The sequence below is a fragment of the Larimichthys crocea genome, chromosome XVI, assembly GCF_000972845.2.
Source record: "Larimichthys crocea isolate SSNF chromosome XVI, L_crocea_2.0, whole genome shotgun sequence".
Lineage (NCBI taxonomy): Eukaryota > Metazoa > Chordata > Actinopteri > Sciaenidae > Larimichthys > Larimichthys crocea.
The window spans coordinates 2,848,268-2,867,459 of record NC_040026.1 but is presented as its reverse complement, the minus strand read 5'-3'; the positions used below and the strand labels follow the sequence as shown (position 1 = coordinate 2,867,459).

Sequence of the window (19,192 nt, the reverse complement as noted above, 5' to 3'; positions counted from 1 at the left end):
GATTCTCACAGAGGGATTCTGCTGCTTTGCCCTGAAAGGTACCTGGATGCCATCGAGAGAGCGCTGGCAGCAGGTGATGTGGTTCTGATAGAGAACTTGGAAGAAACGTTGGATCCTGTTCTTGGACCTCTGCTGGGCAGAGAAACCATCAAGAAGGGCAGGTAAAGAACACTAGTTTTAAAAACAACTTCACATCATGAGTTAGGGCAGCAGGTTGAAGCTTATATTTCAGAACCTGCTGATGAGACAATCTTACCTAAGGTCCCTGAGTTTGACTGTCAGAACTTCTTCTTGACCTTGGAAACAGCTGAACAACTCAACTTTTCAAACGTCTCAAAGGGACAAGAAAGAAGTATCAAACACAGTTTTTTTCTACTTGTGGCCCCAAGGATCTGAACGATTTGTGTGTCGAGTATGGCCACACCTTTTTATTATTTAATAATCTTTAATTCATTGCATTCACACGTTCATGCATTCACACACGCACAACCTCACCTCCGTGGCAGATTTCTGCCTCATGTGAAAACTGTGGATGCTAAAGGATGGTGAAATCTTTGTGGACCCACAGTGTGAGATGTAGAGCTGCTGCTTACCACATGCAGCGATGCTATAATGGCACAGTAGGGAAACAGGTTTGACTCAGAAACAAGCAAGTCAGGAAGAAGTTCCTCGTAAAACATCCGTCTAAAACAGTAGGAAGTCCAAAAAAGGTAGGAAGATCTGAAGACAGAAGAGGTGGAAACAAGATAGAGTGAAAATGGGCCAATATCTACAGTACACATACTGCAGGGCGGATGATGGAAAGTAAAGTGGGATCAGGTGGGTGGTGACGATCAGGTGATGTGAAAGGATTTATGCTGGTCTTACACCAGACCATTTTTCAAACAGTTTCACTGTTGCAGACAAATTTCTAATTTCAGTCTAAAATCCTAAAGGTTTTGCTCGACTTGAGGCGTGTTCCCGTCATCTTGAGTGTTTGGTGTAGGATGGTCATAAAGCTCAGTGTGAGCTGTCTGAAGTCAGTCCTTTTCTCGTCTTAATGGTCAGATTGTGAAGTGAGCGAGAGCTTTCTTTGACGTGTCCTCCCATCTGTACCACCATCGAGAGGAGATGGAATAAGTGGACAGAAATTGTTGTGTTGAAAAGCTGCTTTATTTTCTGCTCCGTTGTTGTTTTTGTAAATTTCCACCAGTTGCATGATGGAAAATGATTTTAAAATGGATCTAGTAGTCTTGTAAACAGTGACCCTGCGAGATTGTCAGTCTTCACAAAATCTTAAAATCTCTGTGACTTTTGACACGTCTCTGATGGTGAGAGGGTGTCAGACTTGACTCTTTCCTGTTTTCCTGCACAGTGTGTGACTGAAGTCGTGACACCGTGCCCGGCTGAGACATGACGTGACTTCTTGTCAACCACTCAAATGTATTTTGTAGTTTTTGTAGTTTTGTTTCTTTCTCCTTTAGCAAACACGTCATGGTGTCACTTTGACACCATAGATAGATATAGTTTGTTTCAGAGATGATCGATGAGCTGCGGTTTGTTTATGGAAATCAGAATTGATTGAAATACATTTGGTGTTTCAGTGTCACACTGTGGTACAATAACATTGATCGCTCACACTTTCTCATCATTAAAGTCAGATTTAAACTGGAGAGACTAAAGAGGAGCTGACCGCCCTGCTCGCCTCACACCGGAGTTCCCAGCAGGAGGTGGAGGAGCCTCTGACTCACCAGTCTGACCTCACTCCTAATGCTCTATTAATGTTAATTATTACAATGATTTTTATGATATAATACTGTAATATGCATAATCATAATTATATCTCCATCATATTTTATGAATTTTTATGATTGTTCTTATAATGATACTGCTGTTCATCGTATATTTATTATTATCACTATATTAACACTTCTTTCCTCCACACATGGTAAACTCCTCACTCCACACAACAACCATCACTAAACACACACACACACTACTCAATCTTAATCCTATCTCCACTCCCAAACTTTTATCATATCATCATATTTATCACTGTAACTGCTTTATGTTGTCACGCTGAGAAAAACAGCCAAAAAAAATGAAACTGGCTCAAAATATCAGATGATTGCAGCGTCACTTAAAAATATTCTCACTAGTATCAGCCTTTATTCTTCAGTCGATCTATTTCAGATAAAGTTTCTGGACCACCAACCCTTTGACAGCCTCCACAATGATGCACAGTAACTGTATTTATCAGATCAGTGAAAGTAAATGAACAGCTACAACTATAAAAATCCAAACTTTGTCACACATTTTAAAAAGAGACTTACTTAAGTGCCAAATGTGTATTAGTCCACCACTGACAAAAATTCCTCCTGCTTCATAGACGCTTGCTGTTCATCTGATGGAGTTCTATATTCATCATCTGAATAACTTTGTTGGTTTAAATCTTTTCATGGTATTTGTTAGTAAGAAAAATATAGATTAAAGCCAGCTTTAAACTTCAAGTGACACTAAAGTATTAGACATGCTGACAGTTATGGAAAAGACCAGTGTTGCCGTTAATGATGGATCTGTCTGCTTTCATTTCAAAATCTTCACTTTCATGTAGCGACTGTCAGTGATCAGAAGATTTCCGGTGCTCTTTTACCCAAACAGGTACATAAAGATCGGAGACAAGGAGTGTGAGTACAACCCCAGCTTCCGCCTCATCCTGCACACCAAGCTGGCCAGCCCTCATTACCAGCCGGAGCTGCAGGCCCAGTGCACCTTGATAAATTTCACAGTGACCAGAGACGGTCTGGAGGACCAGCTGCTGGCTGCCGTGGTCAGCATGGAGAGACCTGACCTGGAAAAGCTGAAGGTGAGGAAGGCAGAGAAGAAACACAACCCCACGCAGCTTTTTAACAACAAGGAGCAGTTAGAGACAGATCGTCTCATCTGGTATGTCGCAGGAATGTAAGAACAAACCCGAGCAGACATGAAAGAGAGATCTGTCACACTCTTCAGGTGCTATCAGAGAACAACCAGTCCACGGTGGACTCTTTTGAGTTCCTCTTCTAATATCTCTTTTGTGTAGGAATAATTAAAAGAAACAGTCAGAGGAGTCAGGGACCTCCAGAGGACCACGTTGCACTCTCTCTCGTCATTATCCGCCTTTAAAGCTGCACATTGGCAAGAAAACATCATCTGTCTTTAAACATCACAGGAGGCTGCAGGTCCAGGCTCTTTGATTCCAAAACAATCAGCTGGCGCCTTTGATTAACAGCAAACTAAGTGGATGTGTGATAATTACGGGGCTCTGGGTTCCTCACTTGAGGGAGATTGGGACGCTGCACAGCTGAGTGTGTGTGTCTGAGTTTGTCACTATAAGCACTTGGTGCCCGAGTGTTCACGTGGAGTAATCAGTAAATTAGGTTTGCTATTTTAAAGGTGCAGTGAATCATGTTTTTAAAGGGCCGGTGTGTCACATTCAGGGGGCTTTATTTACAGAATATAGCAGAAAATGATCTTACTGTGTTTTTATCAACAGAAAATATTTTTTTTGTGAGTTTAGATTGAGTCTCTTATATAAAGTCCACCATGTTTCTACAGTAGCCCAGGAAGGACAAACTAAACTCTGACTCCAGATAGGGCACCCTACTCCTTTAAAAGAAATATGGACATCAATTACTTGGAATAATTTAGCTTTACTTCATATTTTCCACATTCCGATGATATTTTGTGGGAATTCCCTGTGGAGTTTCAGACCTGTAGTCACACTATAGAGCTGCTTCTGTATATACTGTGTCTCCAGTTTGTTTATGTCGTACAGTACATGCAGAGATGACACAATACATATTCCTGCTAATGATTTCACGCTTTTTAAGTGAGCTACAGGTAACAAATACGCAGCAACAGAGACAGGAGAAGAAGACCACTAGTTATAAAACATGGAGTCAAAAAACTTTCAAAACTGCAAATGATTTCTATAGAAGGAAGCGTTTGTTTGTATACATATGTTCATTCAAATACTGTATGTAAAAGAAGAAGTCCACAGGACTCCTTTGACCTCAGAACTATATAAAACATGACTTCATTTCAATATATAAATAAGTGATATTGCATGTTTATCTGCACTCTGTATAAGCCATATAAAATCATCCGTCAGTATCATAAATCTGGCTTTAGCCTATTTTCAATCACAAATTGTTATAACTTAAAATCCATAAAAATGACAGATCTCTCAGGAACTTGACATGCAGTAGTATGTGTTATGTTTTGAGCTTACAGCTGCACTTAAAAGCAGCTATAATATTCATTTTATACTAACAACATATCAAATGATAATATGAAAACAGTGACATGTGGAAGGAGTCACTGCTGTGATGAACCATCATCTGAATGTGCAGCTCTCCTCTCAGTTTCACAGAGCTTTATACTGAGTTTCAGCACAGCGTCTGTCTGTCTGCAACCATCTCATAGTGTCAGTTCAGACAGACAGACAGACACAGTTAGCAACTAGCTGGTGAACATAATGTAGCATTAAGCAGTTAAAGAGACAGATATATTTGTTTAGGAGTTGGTGGAGAACATAAACAGAGCTAAAAGAGAGTAGTCTTTGAGAGTCTTTGTTCATAAGTTCACCAAACAGGCATGAAAGGGCAGCATGTCCGTGTTCCAAATGTCTAACATGTTGGTATATACTGTTGATGTTCAGCTGGGTTGAGACATGATGGCTGTGAAGGCCGTCGTATGATTCCCATCATTTTCATATTCATCAAACCATTCAGTGAGGTTTTGAGCGATGTATGGGGGGAGCATCTGCATTTGTTTGCCACTCATTTATTCATGATTTCCCTTTAATTTGTCAACCATCTGTATTTATAGAGGAGCTCCAGCAGACTGCCGTTCAGCTCCATTTGAAGCAAATGAATAATCTCTTCATGGCTCGCCAGTTAGTCGTTAACTTTGTCTTCTGTTCGCCGCTGAGCAGGTAGTGGAGAGCGGCCTTATCCGTTTTCAGTAAACATGTTTACATCAACTTATTCTGATAAGCAATTTAAAGTACTGCATTGGAGTGGTTTGATGGAAATGATCCAAACTTTTGGAAGAGTTCATGTGCTTAACGGGAGAAATACTAAGTTTGGGATCAGCTCTCTAAAATACATCCATGATCGCTCCACTCAGATCTGATCTGGCCTTCCTCACATTAACACATGAAACAAACTGAAATGTCACATTTCCATCCTTTTTTTTTTTTGCATTTATTCCACTGCTTGAGCTTCAGCTGACACTGTAATCACCTCGTTACACCTTCTTTTACCGATTTACTTGAATCTCATTTAAATTAAGAGCTACTAACTGTCTTGGCTTATGATTTAATACCCACCCAACAAATAGTTTGAAATAAAACATCCAGAAGGTGTCATAAACAGGTTGGCTTGCAGTATCGACATCCTAGATGATGATAGACAATTAGCAATAGATAAAGTATTTCTATTTGAATGTCACAGATCCTGTGTGTGTAAAGAATCACTCATAAAAGCAATAATCCAATAATCCTAAATCAAAAAATCTAATTAACTTTTGAAGCACTGACAATTTACCATTGTGTCACAGTCACCCTGGGTACCGTTCCTGTGACACTCTTCCATTTATCACCAAGCTCCAGGATTTGTGTAATTGTGTCTGGATGCTATCCCCAAGGGAGTTTCATCTTTTCCTTATCACTTTGGCAGACTCGTTTATGTTCACACATCCACATCCACCTCTCCAAAATCAAACGACGAGGCAGATAGGAGACGCGTTAAGGTGTGTTCTCCTTTATGATGTAAATGACTGCCTTTGCTGTGCGGACCTTGGACCCTTGACTGTGAGGAGGGGAGCGCTGTTGTTCCATTTGGCTGATAAGCGTCGGCGTCATCAGCGGCAGCTTTAAGCTGTCATCGCTGGTGAGAGTTAATGGCCGGTCCGGCACACTGTGTACAAATAGAGCAGGTTCCTGGCAGCTGTACGGCCAACTTTGGAGGAGTAATGAGCAGCAGATAGTTATACATAGACAGTATGGTGCACGGTGTGAATGTAAATGTTCGTAATTAAATGAAAATTCTCTTGATCAAAGCCGGAGCGCCTAATGAAGCCTCACGCTCGTCTCATCGACAATCTGCTCTTTTCATGTCAGCTGCTCCAAATGGATTGGCCAGTGGCGCTACTGTACCACAGCAATTAGACAACACATTGACACACTTCCACTGTTCGTTAAATGTGGCTCTTGTTAGTCCACGCAGAGAGGAGAAAGAATCACGAATCCCTCTCTCTGGGTTCAGAACTTGTCTGGCTGACGGCAGCTTCTCCAAGACATCAGAACCCGAAGATAACGCGGGAACTCCGTTTAACGGGTCGAGCAGATTTACCAGAACACAACCCATTTGCATTTTAATGGTTTTCTGGAGGTGTCCTTGGGCCTCTGTAGGCAGCGCTTTATTCAGACCTGTAGGCTTTCATCCGTGGAAAATCAGCATTTTTAATAAACAGAGAGAGGCGGAGGCGAAAAAAACGTCAAAATAGCAGTTATTTTAAGCCTTGTGTCCCCTCAGCGAAATCCAACGGAGGAGAAGTGAAATGTGACTTAATGAAGCTTGTTCAATTAGCATTTCTCTGAGATCGGAGGGTGAGGCACAAAAAAAAAAAAAAGCAAGATCTGGAACTCACTTATCATTTTAATTAACACTGAAAGTTGAAGGTGGGTGGTGGGTGGTGGAGGGGGGGGGTCGCTGTGTACACTCCCAGCACTTTCCTATCACAGCACGGCCCGTGGAATGAAGTGCTGAATGCCTTTTTTGTTGTCAGTAAACAACCCCGGACTGATAACAATCATCAGACTGATAGCGAAGTTCAAATTGGCTCTACCTGTTTATATTCTCCCAATGACTCGCTGCCATTATACCTTTAATGAGGTTAGCGGTGCCACTGAGCCGTGCGATGACGAGCGCGTGAAAGAGCTCTCGTCTAAGGGAAGACGGGCTAAGGAGCTTAAAATGTCAAGTTGCCTTTTTGGAGGGAGCACGGGGGGATCAGTCTACAACCTTTCAGCACAATAGCTACCTCTATCGACCCTCCCTCTGCACGTATGAGCATGTGTACATCTTTGTGTGTGTGTGTGTGTGTGTGTGTGTGTGTGTGTGTGTGTGTGTGTGTGTGTGTGTTTCTCCGGCACAATTCTTACCCAGACCTTCGAGCGTTAATGAGACTTAAAATCCGCTCCACTTCCCAAATTACCTTAACAGGGCTGCTCCGTGGCACTCAGTAATCATTTGCCTAAAAAAAATGATAGATGTAATATCTCATTTTAATCCCAATTAGGGTGTTCTGCTGACTGGTTAATTGTTTGTTTTTTCCCAAGCAGGGGTAATTACGAGAACATTGTGCCAGAGGAGAGTTAATCGTTAAAGAACTGACTCATTACTGGATCCAGTTGGGAATGTTTTAGCGTGGATGGCTTTCCCCCTTTCGAGGGCCCGACCAAGTCTGGGCACGAAGAAGGTCACAGTTGACTCACGCAGGCTTAAATGTCCACCACTCAAACGCATTTTCTACTTTTTCTCTCTCTCCACTCGGAGCGTACACATGTCAAGTTTCCTAAAAAATGTCACATATGGGAGTTTGGTTTTTTTTCTTCTTCCAGTGCAGTTTTGACAGGATAACTTTTCAACTACAGAGTCATAACTTCAAACTCAGAGCATGTAAGATTTAACAAGGCAGAGGCTCAATTAGTTTTAACAATGGTGTAAAATACCTCTCATCACTGCAATAGGAAATACTGTCATAAAGAGAGCAATTAAGCAGTGTGATCTCTTAAACTATCTGCTCCCCTGGTGTGATCTGAGCTAAGTATGTCTTTTGTCATGGGAACATTATGCCACAGGGAGGAGGAACAGCTCCAACACCACCACCCCCCCGCGAGCAGCCTCCAGGCTCCCCCGGTGATTGCAACTGGGGGCAGATACAACACTGCCAGAAACTTATTAGCGCAGTCTGTCAGGGATCACGCCACTCAAAAACCCTCAACTATTATCAGTCACCGACAACACTGCAGTGGGCGATTCTCACAACAGGCCCAGCCTCCAATAATTACAACAATTCAAAGGTCACAGAGGCGTCTGTGAAAGGAAATTTCAATAAAGCAAACTGGTTATCAAGCAGAAACAAGAAGCTACGACAGACTGTAGAAGGATGAAGCAATAAAGAGAAGTCACCGTAACCCGACCACACTGTTCCCTCAGCACTGCCCGAACGCCAGGCTTTGTGAAAGTTTCTCTCACGTTTTTGTTTTTTTCTGCAAGAACAAAGACGGGGAAAAAAAGTTGAAGCTTTATTAGAGGACGGGGTGCACTAATCCATATGGTGAGGTGTGAGTAAAAGCCATTATCGCTGAGCTGTGCATGTGCGTGCATATTCTGTGTGATGGCTGTATTGCTTCATAATTGAATACATAATGTCCCGTAACATCCATAGAAGATGTGAGAGCGTGTGTGTGTGTGTGTGTGTAGTCCACCATCAAAGCTCCTTCCCCTCTTGCTTGAATCGACGGCCTCAGCCCATCAAGGCTTTAGGTCGCCCGGCAGAGGTTTGATGTAGGCAACCACGTGGAAGCCGGGCTAATCCAGCCCAGAGCGCTCCCTTCATGGGTCCGGATAGCCGATGCAGATCATATTGATTAGTTCCGCCTTTGAGGTGCCCTTCAGTATTCATGTCCTCGTATTGACCCACACCTTGAACAGCTCCCACCGCCTCCAATTATGATGATAAAGCCGGTAAAGATCCTCGCGGCGAGCATGTGTGGTGCATCTGAGATACCCTCATTGTTAATATAACATCAACAGGTTACGTTCAAGCTGTCAAATGAAAGTTTCTGTGTGTTTCTGTGTTTGTTAGTCCGACCTGACCAAGCAGCAAAATGGCTTCAAGATCACTCTGAAGACACTGGAGGACAACCTGCTGTCCCGTTTGTCCACGGCTTCAGGAAACTTCCTGGGTGACACAGAGCTGGTGGAAAACCTGGAGACGACCAAACGCACGGCCGCCGAGATCGAAATAAAGGTCCTGTTCGTTTTTATCTTTACAGCTGCTTTTATTTTAGTTATCATCTCTGCTTCCAGCCTGCAAATTGACTAGTAAATAAAGAGTATCAATAAAATTCTTCCTGGGTACCTATACTGGGGAAAACACATAAGTAGAATATGTAAGAATAGTTTAGGGCATGAGGGGCTAACAACCCTGGGTTTACGAGGCATTTAGAAATGAATTATGCTGTAATTACCTTTAGATTACAGAGTATCAGTGTTACATTTATGGGGAGCAAACTGTGAAAACAAACCCAGTCCTCTTTTCACACCTTTTATACAGAAATCACAGTTTATTTTCTGGGTATGTGCTTATATTGCTGATTTACTAAGTAAATCTTGGATATGCAGTGTAGCATGATTTATTACACAGTAATAACAGTATACTGTAACTACACAGTAGTGGCCATCAACAAAACAAATGCTAAACAGAAAACAAAATATATACATCTCAGTGTTAAAATAGATGAAAATAAATCTAAATATGAACTGTAAGTAAAAATCTAAATATTTCTATGTTGATAAATCCAAAGTGTAATCAAAGTTAGAGAATTCTAGATAAAGATAATTAAAGCTAACAGGGCTAACATATTAGCCAGATCCAGTTTTGGTTTCTTTTCTTCTTCAGTCACCAAAAATAACAATTCCTGCACAATGAAACCTCCTGATGACTTGAAGTGTAATATATATATAATATATAATGGTATTTTGGGTGTTGTTGTTATTATTTTGAATATTTCTGTAGCTATTATAATTTTAGACCCATTTTCAGCTGCGTGAGAGTGAATACATCACATTTTATATTCAAGTTTATTTGATTATCGATCCTGAAAATGTCTCATACAGTTTGACTTTTTATACACAGCTGTCATAAAATGACATACAGGCTAAGCTTATCGGTCCCGTCATTATTTAATATATAACCGGTAATAAAAATCATTTTTACAGTATAAATTATTTCTCAATTTGAAAAACATGACTCCTTATCCTCCATACGTCTTCTCTACTTGCAGATACACGCTAAGTATTTCATTGGTCATCCATAAATCTAAAGTAATTACAAAGTCATTAACAGATACACATGATGTAGATTGTTTTGGTCAGCAGATCAGATCACGTCCGTTCAGAAAAGAGTTCCTGATGTTTCTGATACTAGAGAGAACGAGCTGTATGATGATGTGAGCGAGCCTTCTGTCAGCGAGTGGCTGAGCTGCCTTTGCAGATGTTCATTCTTAAGCATAACTGCGCAGGCTTTTGCTGTTTAAAAAAAAGTCACATAATTGTCGTGTTCCACGCAGTGTGAGAACATTTTGGCTGGAACCGTGAAATTGGAATAGCTCTGCTCTTCACTGGAGGGTGTTTTATTGGATGGTGCACAGTTTCATCATTAGCTGATTGATGGATCCTGAGTGTGTGTGTGTGTGTGTGTGTGTGTGTGTGTGTGTGTGTGCATATCTGTGCCCGTGTACGCTCATGTCTGTGAGTGTGATTGTGTTTCTGTTTGCTTCTTTACTGTAGGTAAAAGAAGCCAAGGTGACAGAGGCTAAAATCAATGAGGCACGGGAGCACTACCGACCAGCGGCAGCGAGGGCTTCCTTATTGTACTTCATAATGAACGACCTCAATAAAATCCACCCCATGTACCAGTTCTCTCTCAAGGTAGGCTCTCTATTGACACGCCATGTTTCCTCTCTATCTCACGGGCCCTCAGTGAGACCCCTCTTTACACTCATTCCTCTGTCGCGCCCCTCCTTCTTCCATTTGCTCACCATGTTTTATGCTCTTTGCCCTGCTTTTATTGTGTTTGTGGCTCCCTAATGTGGTTATGTAGAGCGTAATGTCTTTCATATTGTCAGCCAGCAAGCGCTGAGAGGAGGCAGCCTGAGATATGGTTTGCAATCACTCCCGACTCTGCAGGTAGCTGCCTTGGCCCAAGTTATTTCCCAACATAATCAAATGAAAACACATTCAGAGCATATATACCTTTGACCTTGTGAATAAAATGAAATACGTTATAATATGTGTTCTTCACACAAAGTTAGAGCAAAGCGTGACGCTGCTAAACTGACCGAAATAACACCCGAGCACACAGAGGAGAAGATAATGATGTGTTCTGTTTACCTAGCTGTGTTACAGTCAGTCCAGTAGAACCTTTTCAAAATTACACTTAGACTAGAACTTGCACCTTTGGTTAGTAATCATATCATATATATGTTATATCACACGTACTCTGCTTGGTATGTTCAAGAAATCGTGCTGTAATAATTACAAGCTCAGAATGGCCCACACTGAATCTTTTAAAATCATTTTAATTGCAACTGAGCTACGAATTCCTCGTTAACAACCCCTTGAAAGAACATGTTCATGTATATATCTGAATGTGTTCTAATTTTTTTGCTGAATGAAAAAAACTGAATTTGAATCATTTTTTTTAAAATTTGAATTGCTTAACTTGAATAATTGCATCAAAAAACTGAATTTGAATCACATAATTTGAATTTAAATTGTTCAATTTGAATCACTGCATTGAAAAACTGAATCTGAATTGTAATTTGAAATTGAATTTATTAGTTTAGTTATACATTCAATTCTCACAATTTAAATTTAGTTCTCAAAATTTTAATTTTCTGTGACAAACATCCAGGTAGTTGAGGCAGATCGAGTGCAGATACACAGGACGCCTCTTCAGCCAATCAGCACCTACGTGTGTGTGTGTGTGTGTGTGTGTGTGTGTGTGTGTGTGTGTGTGTGCCACGGCAGTTGCCGGTGTCTGTGGCATACTGTACCAAGGATAACTGCAACTGAATTGTCAAGAAATTCCATGAATCAGTCAAAACCAACAATGGTCTTTCTCTGAATTCCTTACACTGTCTGTGCCTCTGAGCTCATTGTGAGTTGGTTCTTGACCTCACTACCCCAGATGTATTGTTGCACAGAGTCACGTAACAATCTTGAAATCATATTTTCCATCAAGAAAAACCTTCAGTGTGGTTCTTTGCTCGTCTTTCAGTTAACAAATACTCTTCAGTTCTGATATAACTGATGTTAGCAGCATCCACACTAAAAGCTTTAGCAGCCTCTGTTTTCGAGGAAGCAGTCACATGTCACACACCATCATCACACACAGCTTTTGCTGATTAGCCCAAACCATCGAGACAAACGTGTAGCCTGAAGCCTGGCGTAATGGATCCCAGCGCGGTTTCATGATCTTACTGTAAATTTGATACCAATGTAAATGTTTAAAGCAGCATGAATTAATCTCTTTACGTTAACAGGTTCAAGGTTCAAATTGTGTCATTGTGTCAGTGCAATGTGAAAAAACTCACTCATAATGAGAACACCAACAGCGACTTACAATCTTGAATTTTCCATTCTCCTCATCTCTACAGAGCATTTTAGCATCTTTATTTTATATTTTTCTGACCTTGTGGAGACCAAATCAAAGCTGTATGGAAAATGAATATCAGCCTCACATTTGTTGCGTGGCAAATATAAACAATATTGCTCCATGTCTGCTGGATGTTCCACCATATAAACTGGTACAGTGATAATATGTCAGATGTGTTCGCAGCTCTTGTTGTGCTGCCCCCAAGTGGCCAAGAAAAAATAATAGAAAACTGTTCTAAAAACGTATCGCATAAATATAGTTGTGATTGTTTTTTAAACGTGGTAAGCACGCGGTTAGAAATGTTGTGTTTTGCATTAGTTGTGGACTATTTTCAGCGGCGGATTTATTCACATGTGGTCCTCTGGTGAATGTTTGTATGTGGGATTGATTAGTTCATCTTTAGAACAAACCACATCATATCCATCAAGCCAGAAGTGAATAACTCACTTGATGATATCTGATTTATAATCAATACGAAACAAATGAACACAGCACAGCTACTGATTGATATTTGATTTATTGGTTTATATTTTGTTCCCTCTAAATGACTCCGCAGTATTGTTTCTTTGTACTGAGAACATGATGTTGAGGTCAGAGATATTCAGTGTTGTTCCTGCTCGTGTTCGTGCGTCCTCAGGCGTTCAGTGTGGTCTTCCAGAAAGCGGTTCTGAAGGCCGAGCCGGACGAGGCTCTGAAGCAGCGGGTGTCCAACCTAATTGACAGCATCACCTCCTCGGTTTTCCAGTACACCACCAGAGGCCTGTTTGAGTGTGACAAGCTCACGTACATTGCTCAGCTCGCCTTCCAGGTAGGAAAGGAAGCCGGCTTCATCTTCTGCATGGTTTATTTTGAGAACAAGCTTGCCACTGAATCAGTTGCTCCTGAGACCAGCGACCCTGTTTGGATCTAATCAAGTGGAAAGGAAATGTGGTTTGTGCTGAAAATACAACATTTCGAAGTGCTTCCTGTTTGTTGTGTCCCCAGATCCTGCTGATGAATAAAGAAATAAACCCTGCCGAGCTGGACTTCCTTCTGAGATACCCTGTCCAACCAGGTGTAACATCACCGGTGGATTTCCTATCCAACCACTCCTGGGGTGGGATTAAGGTAGAAAGAGATGCAGAGATGGCTGTATTCTTGCCACCACTAGAATATCATGACAATAGAGAAGAGCTGAATTCTTGTTGTGAAATGCAAAGGGGGAACCAGCAGGTTTAGAGAGTTAGCGAAAATTGGATCTTAGGACAGAGCTAAGATGTTTTTTTTTTACTCTCCAGCTCTCCATCCCCTGGAAAGTTGGCACTGTCAATGTTTGCAATAATTCAATGGCAAAAAAGTTTATTTCTGCAAGAAAGCTGCACAGATGAATTCATTTAGCTCTGAAACTTCTCTGCCAGCTAATTCAAGCTACCATTTAGACCCCATTTACTCCTGGTATTAAAATATTATCTGGACATGTGCATGACGTTGTGCATTGCACTGATCTGTGTAGATCTGCTGGCATATAATTTATCTAGTCAAAGTAGTAAGTAGTCTACACAACAGTACTGTAACACACGGTCGAATTAGTATTAATGTTTTTATATGAAGAAAGTTGAAAGCATATGTCGTAGATTCTACGTTGAATTTCATCTTCTAAAAAAATTAAACCTTTCTCAGAAAAGTATATCACTATGGCAGGATCTGATCATTTATTTATTATTTTTATTCTGACTTATTTAGATACAGATCCTGTTTTAATAGCATGTACACTGTAAAGAGTTCCTCCCAGCATCCACCTGTAGACCAGCATCGACACTCCCAACTCTGCTGCGCTGAGCTTGTGCTACCTTTTAGGGGGTGACAAGGTCAGAGACACAATACAGAATATTAATGCAGTACATTTTCCACTCTGTATGAGTTGACTGACTGAATTGCTGGTGCAACTGTAAATATAAACACAGAATGAAGTTCTCTGTTGCTAAGCTAGATTTCTGACATTTGTTCAAGCTGACTTATGCCAAAAAAAACTTTCAGTTAAAAGTTTTTGTTGTTGCTTTAATGCATGTATAAATAAAGGCTTTTCATATTGCACATAGCACAGGGGTTGCTGCCCCTGCTCCGGAGCCCCACAGGGCTAATATGTGGCAGTATAAACAGTGTATAACAGTGTGAAACAGAGCTAAAGCAAACAGAACTTAAACATGTAAACATCAGTGTTCCAAAGGACATTCAAACCTGAGGCTGGTAGAAGTGCAGTGTGACTCACATAGCCCTGTGTGAACAAGGGCCCAGAGTCAACTTTTAGCATATACTTATGGATACTTATGGATCGCCCGGGGCCAGGAAGAGTGTTAAATGCTACGTCAGCTCTTTTAAGTCCCATCCTGGACACTCCTGAAAGATCTGAAGTCTCCACTAGTAAACTAACCCTCCAGTCTGTCATGTATGAGAGACTTATTTGAGCACTTGTGTGGAGTTGCTTCCTATGATTCAATTTGTGCAGCCCAGTTTCCCAGCAACAACTTTTGTATTAAACATACTTAAAAGAGTTGGCAGCACAACTCTGTCTTCTCTGTTCCACCCCAAACCTCCACTCTGACAGCATCTGGGTTGGCTCTGTGAAGCCTGGTACGCTATAACATTGAAAGGGCACCAGAACAAAACTCTGCATACCACAGTTCCTCTTAAAGAACAGACGCCTGGCAACGCAGTCCTAGTGGAGCAGCAGAGGTTCCCTCTCTTGTCAGATCAATTTAGCAGAAAACTAAACCCTAACGGCAGCCTGTTTTTTAGCCTCTCCTTCTCATGAATTTTTCAATCTGTACCGCCTAGAATATTAACTTAACCTAAACCCTTCTGAGGGTTGGAAGACGGCCTTTCCCCAACTGGACTCAACCTACTGTGGCTGTTTAAGGCCCCGCTAATCAAATCCTGTCACTCGATTTCCTTATCGCCGTTGGAAACATAATCTGTTGGAAAGCTTTAAAGGAGGATAAGATCCTCTGATTGTTTGGCCCTCTTGATGATATTAGTGGAGCAGGCATCCCATGAGAGCCAGTGTATTCTCTCCTCACTGAGGCCAGCCGCCTGTGGTAATTAAACAAACCGAGTTGAAGTGTGTGCTGAGCCACTCTCGAGCCCACTGCTGCTTGTAGAAAAGCAGGTTTTATGGATTCACATGGATATTTTTTGCTATTGGAAAGTTTCAGAACCCCCCTGTCACAGTTTATACAGTACGGGAGACAGCGTACACACTGCATGTGTGTGTGTATCCTCGTCATGGAGTGTACCTGCTTGAGGCTGCACTGCGTGACACTGCTGTTCTCCAGAGATGAGATTAGGTGCCTGTCAGCTGGGGCATCACATGAAGCTCCCACCGGTTCTGCGAAGGATGCATATTCAGTCCTCCTCAACCCCCCGTCCCGTTATGAAAGGGATCGTGTTTACTCAGCATTTCTGTTTGAATAAATATTATTTATACAGGCGTGAGGAACGATAAGCACTCTTTTTTTGTCTCTTTTTTTCTGCCAACTTTTGCAAACAAAGTTAGTCCCTTTGCTGTGTATTGTGAAATGTTTCTGAGGCGGTCAAAAAACTTTAGTGTGCATCACTGATCACACAGTAGCAGCACTTTTTTAAAAAAAATACAGTTTCTTGTATGGATCATTTTCTTTCCCTCATCCACCAGTCCCTGTGCTCCATGGAAGAGTTTAGGAACCTGGACCGAGACATCGAGGGCTCGGCCAAACGCTGGAAGAAGTTTGTGGAGTGCGAGTGTCCAGAAAAAGAGAAATTCCCACAGGAATGGAAGAACAAAACCTCGCTGCAGAGACTGTGCATGATGAGAGCCCTGAGGCCCGACCGCATGACGTACGCCGTCAGGTGAGAAGCAGCATCATCACTTGCCCTTTGCTCTGTGATCTGTGAAGGATCTTACTGCCCTGTGCTGTTCGGTGAAAGGATAAAGGTTAAACATCTTAACCTTTGGCTTCTAGTTTGAGTTGACAGGGCACCTGTGCTCGCTGCTGCTATGTTTGTCTGTTGCTGAGAAGATTACACCACTCTGCGGGTACAATCAATGAGCCTCATTATTCAACAAGGCTGTAAAAAAAACGCTCAACCTCTGTCTAGGAATGTCATCCAGCCATCTGGTGTTAACATGCAATCTCTACCTGGATATTAAAACACAAAGAAGCATAAAGAATAAAGCAACGCCTGGAGCGACTCATATATTTACACTGATTTTAACTGTAAGAACAAAATATTAAAGCTGCACTTTACAGTTTCCCTCTGCAGAACCTAACTTTGCTGTTTTGGTTCACTCCCATGGCTCACATCAGCCCTGTACCCAGCCATAACAGACAGTTGTTCAACTAAAAAGCTCAGATAAACCCGCCATAAACTACCTGCTCAGCACCAAACAGCAGACAAAGTACATGACTTAACTGTGTGAGTGTCATTTAGCAGTTAAGAACCCGATATTTTCTCTCAAGAGTCAGGGGAGAGTGAAACAGTAATTATTGGATTTTCGAGTGGGTTATCCTCTAAAAGAACTAGTTTATACAATGTGTTGTCCAACAACGTTGGAAAGAAAAGTGACAGTGGAAAGCTGGCTGTCATAGAGGGGGGTAATCATTTCAACATAGGAATGACAGTCTCTCCTAAAAGCATTCATCGTATACTGAGCTGTGAGCAAGAAAAGTCACCTCAGCATGCCCAGCCAATCCCTGCATGGGTGTGAATATCAGATTGTCAGTTTCAGAAAGTTATAGGTAGATGCATAATATATATATCATAGTTTTGATGTCTTCAATATGAATCTACAGTGTAGACAGCAATAAATATAAAGAAGAACCTTTGAATGAGAAGGTGTCCACACTTTTGACTGGTCTTGTAAGCTGAGCTTATAAGTAAACTGACTGGGGTTGCAAAGTTGCAATGAAATGTTCACCAAGATAAAAAGGCTGCCAAAAAGATGCCTCAGGCTGTCGGTCTCCATCTGTGACCCTCCTCTTTGCACCACTCCCCTGAGAGCGTTCTCTTTCACTTCCCTTGACCTGACACGCACTATTTGTTATCCACCAATTCTGAATGTGTCATTTTCATATTGAGATCCATTCACAGTGGAGATGTTATCCAGGTAATGTATTTAAATTCCAATCACGTGTCAATAGCAGGTGGAAATGGCTTAATGACAAGAATCTCTTGCTCCCAGAGAGATGTGATATGCCGTAAGTAAGTAAGCTGGGAGCTAAGAGGTAGACCACTATGTAATTTACATGTAGATTTGTGGTATGCGTCACACATGATGAAGCTATTGAGTTGCTGTACTTCTGAGTCATCCATCAGAATATAATTTATGTGGCATTTGTATCTTCACATATTCTCCCAGCATGTATTTCCTTATAAAAACATGTAATGTCTATCTATTTAAGAGTGAAAGTGACACTAGTTACTGACAACACAGTCGTGGCTGGAGTTTTTATCTATAAGCAGCTGTCTGTATAATTCTCTGTGCTGCACAAGATTCCCACTCTTCAAGTTATTCAGCTTGTCGGTCAAAGATAATAAAAAAAAAAGTGTTGAGGAGAACTGAGTCATGTTCTCCCCGCAGAGATTTCGTAGAGGAGAAACTGGGGAGCAAGTATGTGATTGGCAGATCACTGGACTTCGCCGTTTCCTTTGAAGAGTCGGGTCCAGCTACACCCATGTTCTTCATCCTCTCTCCTGGAGTTGACCCTTTGAAGGATGTGGAGAAACATGGTAATACACTCGCTTGTTTTATCTTTAATACGCCATAAAATTCAGCCTCTGAGTTGGTCCTGGACTTTTATCAGCGCATACATAATACCAGTTTATCTTTCATTTCTTTGCCGTGGGAACATACAGGATTTTCACAGAACAGCCTATTGAAGTCAAGTGCAGGCATACCTACATGCAAGATTTCCACTTTGATTCCTGCTGCATGGGATTATCAGTCAGAACAGCAGTCATTCCAACACATCTGCTATGTGTCTCTGCTGTGATATCAGCCATCACTGCCAATGCACAACAGGCTCTGGGTAGATTGAAGGGATTATACTAAAGGTCACGAATATATGAGACGACACCACTGGTATATTAGGGGCAGCGGAAAGTAAATGTCATTGGTTTTAGAGTTACTTTACATTCCTGTCTGAATAATGCGGATGGCAGCAGGACGTGCTGTTTTGATTTTTAACCACAAATATGCCAAAAGTCGAAGCTTTTGTACTGACCTGGAACGAGGCGCCATCACAGGCTGACACTTTTGAATCTGCTAAGTCATTCAGACTGTATTTGAAGTCAGCTGTATGAAATATTCAGATTTCAGAGATTGTATCAAGAGATTTTTTACAAAAACTTGGAGCCCAGGCACCAGCAGGTGGTTAAATCAGCCGTAGAGCTGCCATGGACAGACCTTTGGCCCCATGAAAAATCCACCATCCTTTCCTAATATGATAAAAGGGGGAGCACTCTTACTGGAACTGCCTGTAAGGGGTGTGATTATTGATTATCAACACCCTCACTTTGAGCATAGCCTATCACATCAAAGCTCAAAGTAACCAATCGCTGTCGAGATAGCGTGGTGGTGGTGATGAGTAGCAGCAGCCACATTACACTGAGCCACAAAGAGGTGCTTTCCCATTAGAACTGTGACTATTGGCTTTCTCATTGGTATTAGGCTTCAATTAGATTTTCATTAGATAGATGATGT

At 41.6% G+C, this 19,192-nt stretch overlaps 1 protein-coding gene across 3 annotated transcripts in view; it reads left to right on the top strand.

Moving 5' to 3' along the window:
• Positions 1 to 19,192, top strand: part of dnah9 (dynein, axonemal, heavy chain 9) — a 155,278-nt gene that overhangs the window by 107,205 nt on the left and 28,881 nt on the right. For all 3 annotated transcript variants that reach the window (XM_027289342.1, XM_027289343.1, XM_027289344.1), the window contains exons 62-69: positions 39 to 161; positions 2,641 to 2,845; positions 8,899 to 9,063; positions 10,605 to 10,745; positions 13,112 to 13,282; positions 13,459 to 13,581; positions 16,145 to 16,338; positions 18,071 to 18,219. In XM_027289342.1, coding sequence (XP_027145143.1) covers positions 39 to 161; positions 2,641 to 2,845; positions 8,899 to 9,063; positions 10,605 to 10,745; positions 13,112 to 13,282; positions 13,459 to 13,581; positions 16,145 to 16,338; positions 18,071 to 18,219 — 1,271 coding nt within the window. The remainder of the gene's footprint in view (positions 1 to 38; positions 162 to 2,640; positions 2,846 to 8,898; positions 9,064 to 10,604; positions 10,746 to 13,111; positions 13,283 to 13,458; positions 13,582 to 16,144; positions 16,339 to 18,070; positions 18,220 to 19,192) is intronic.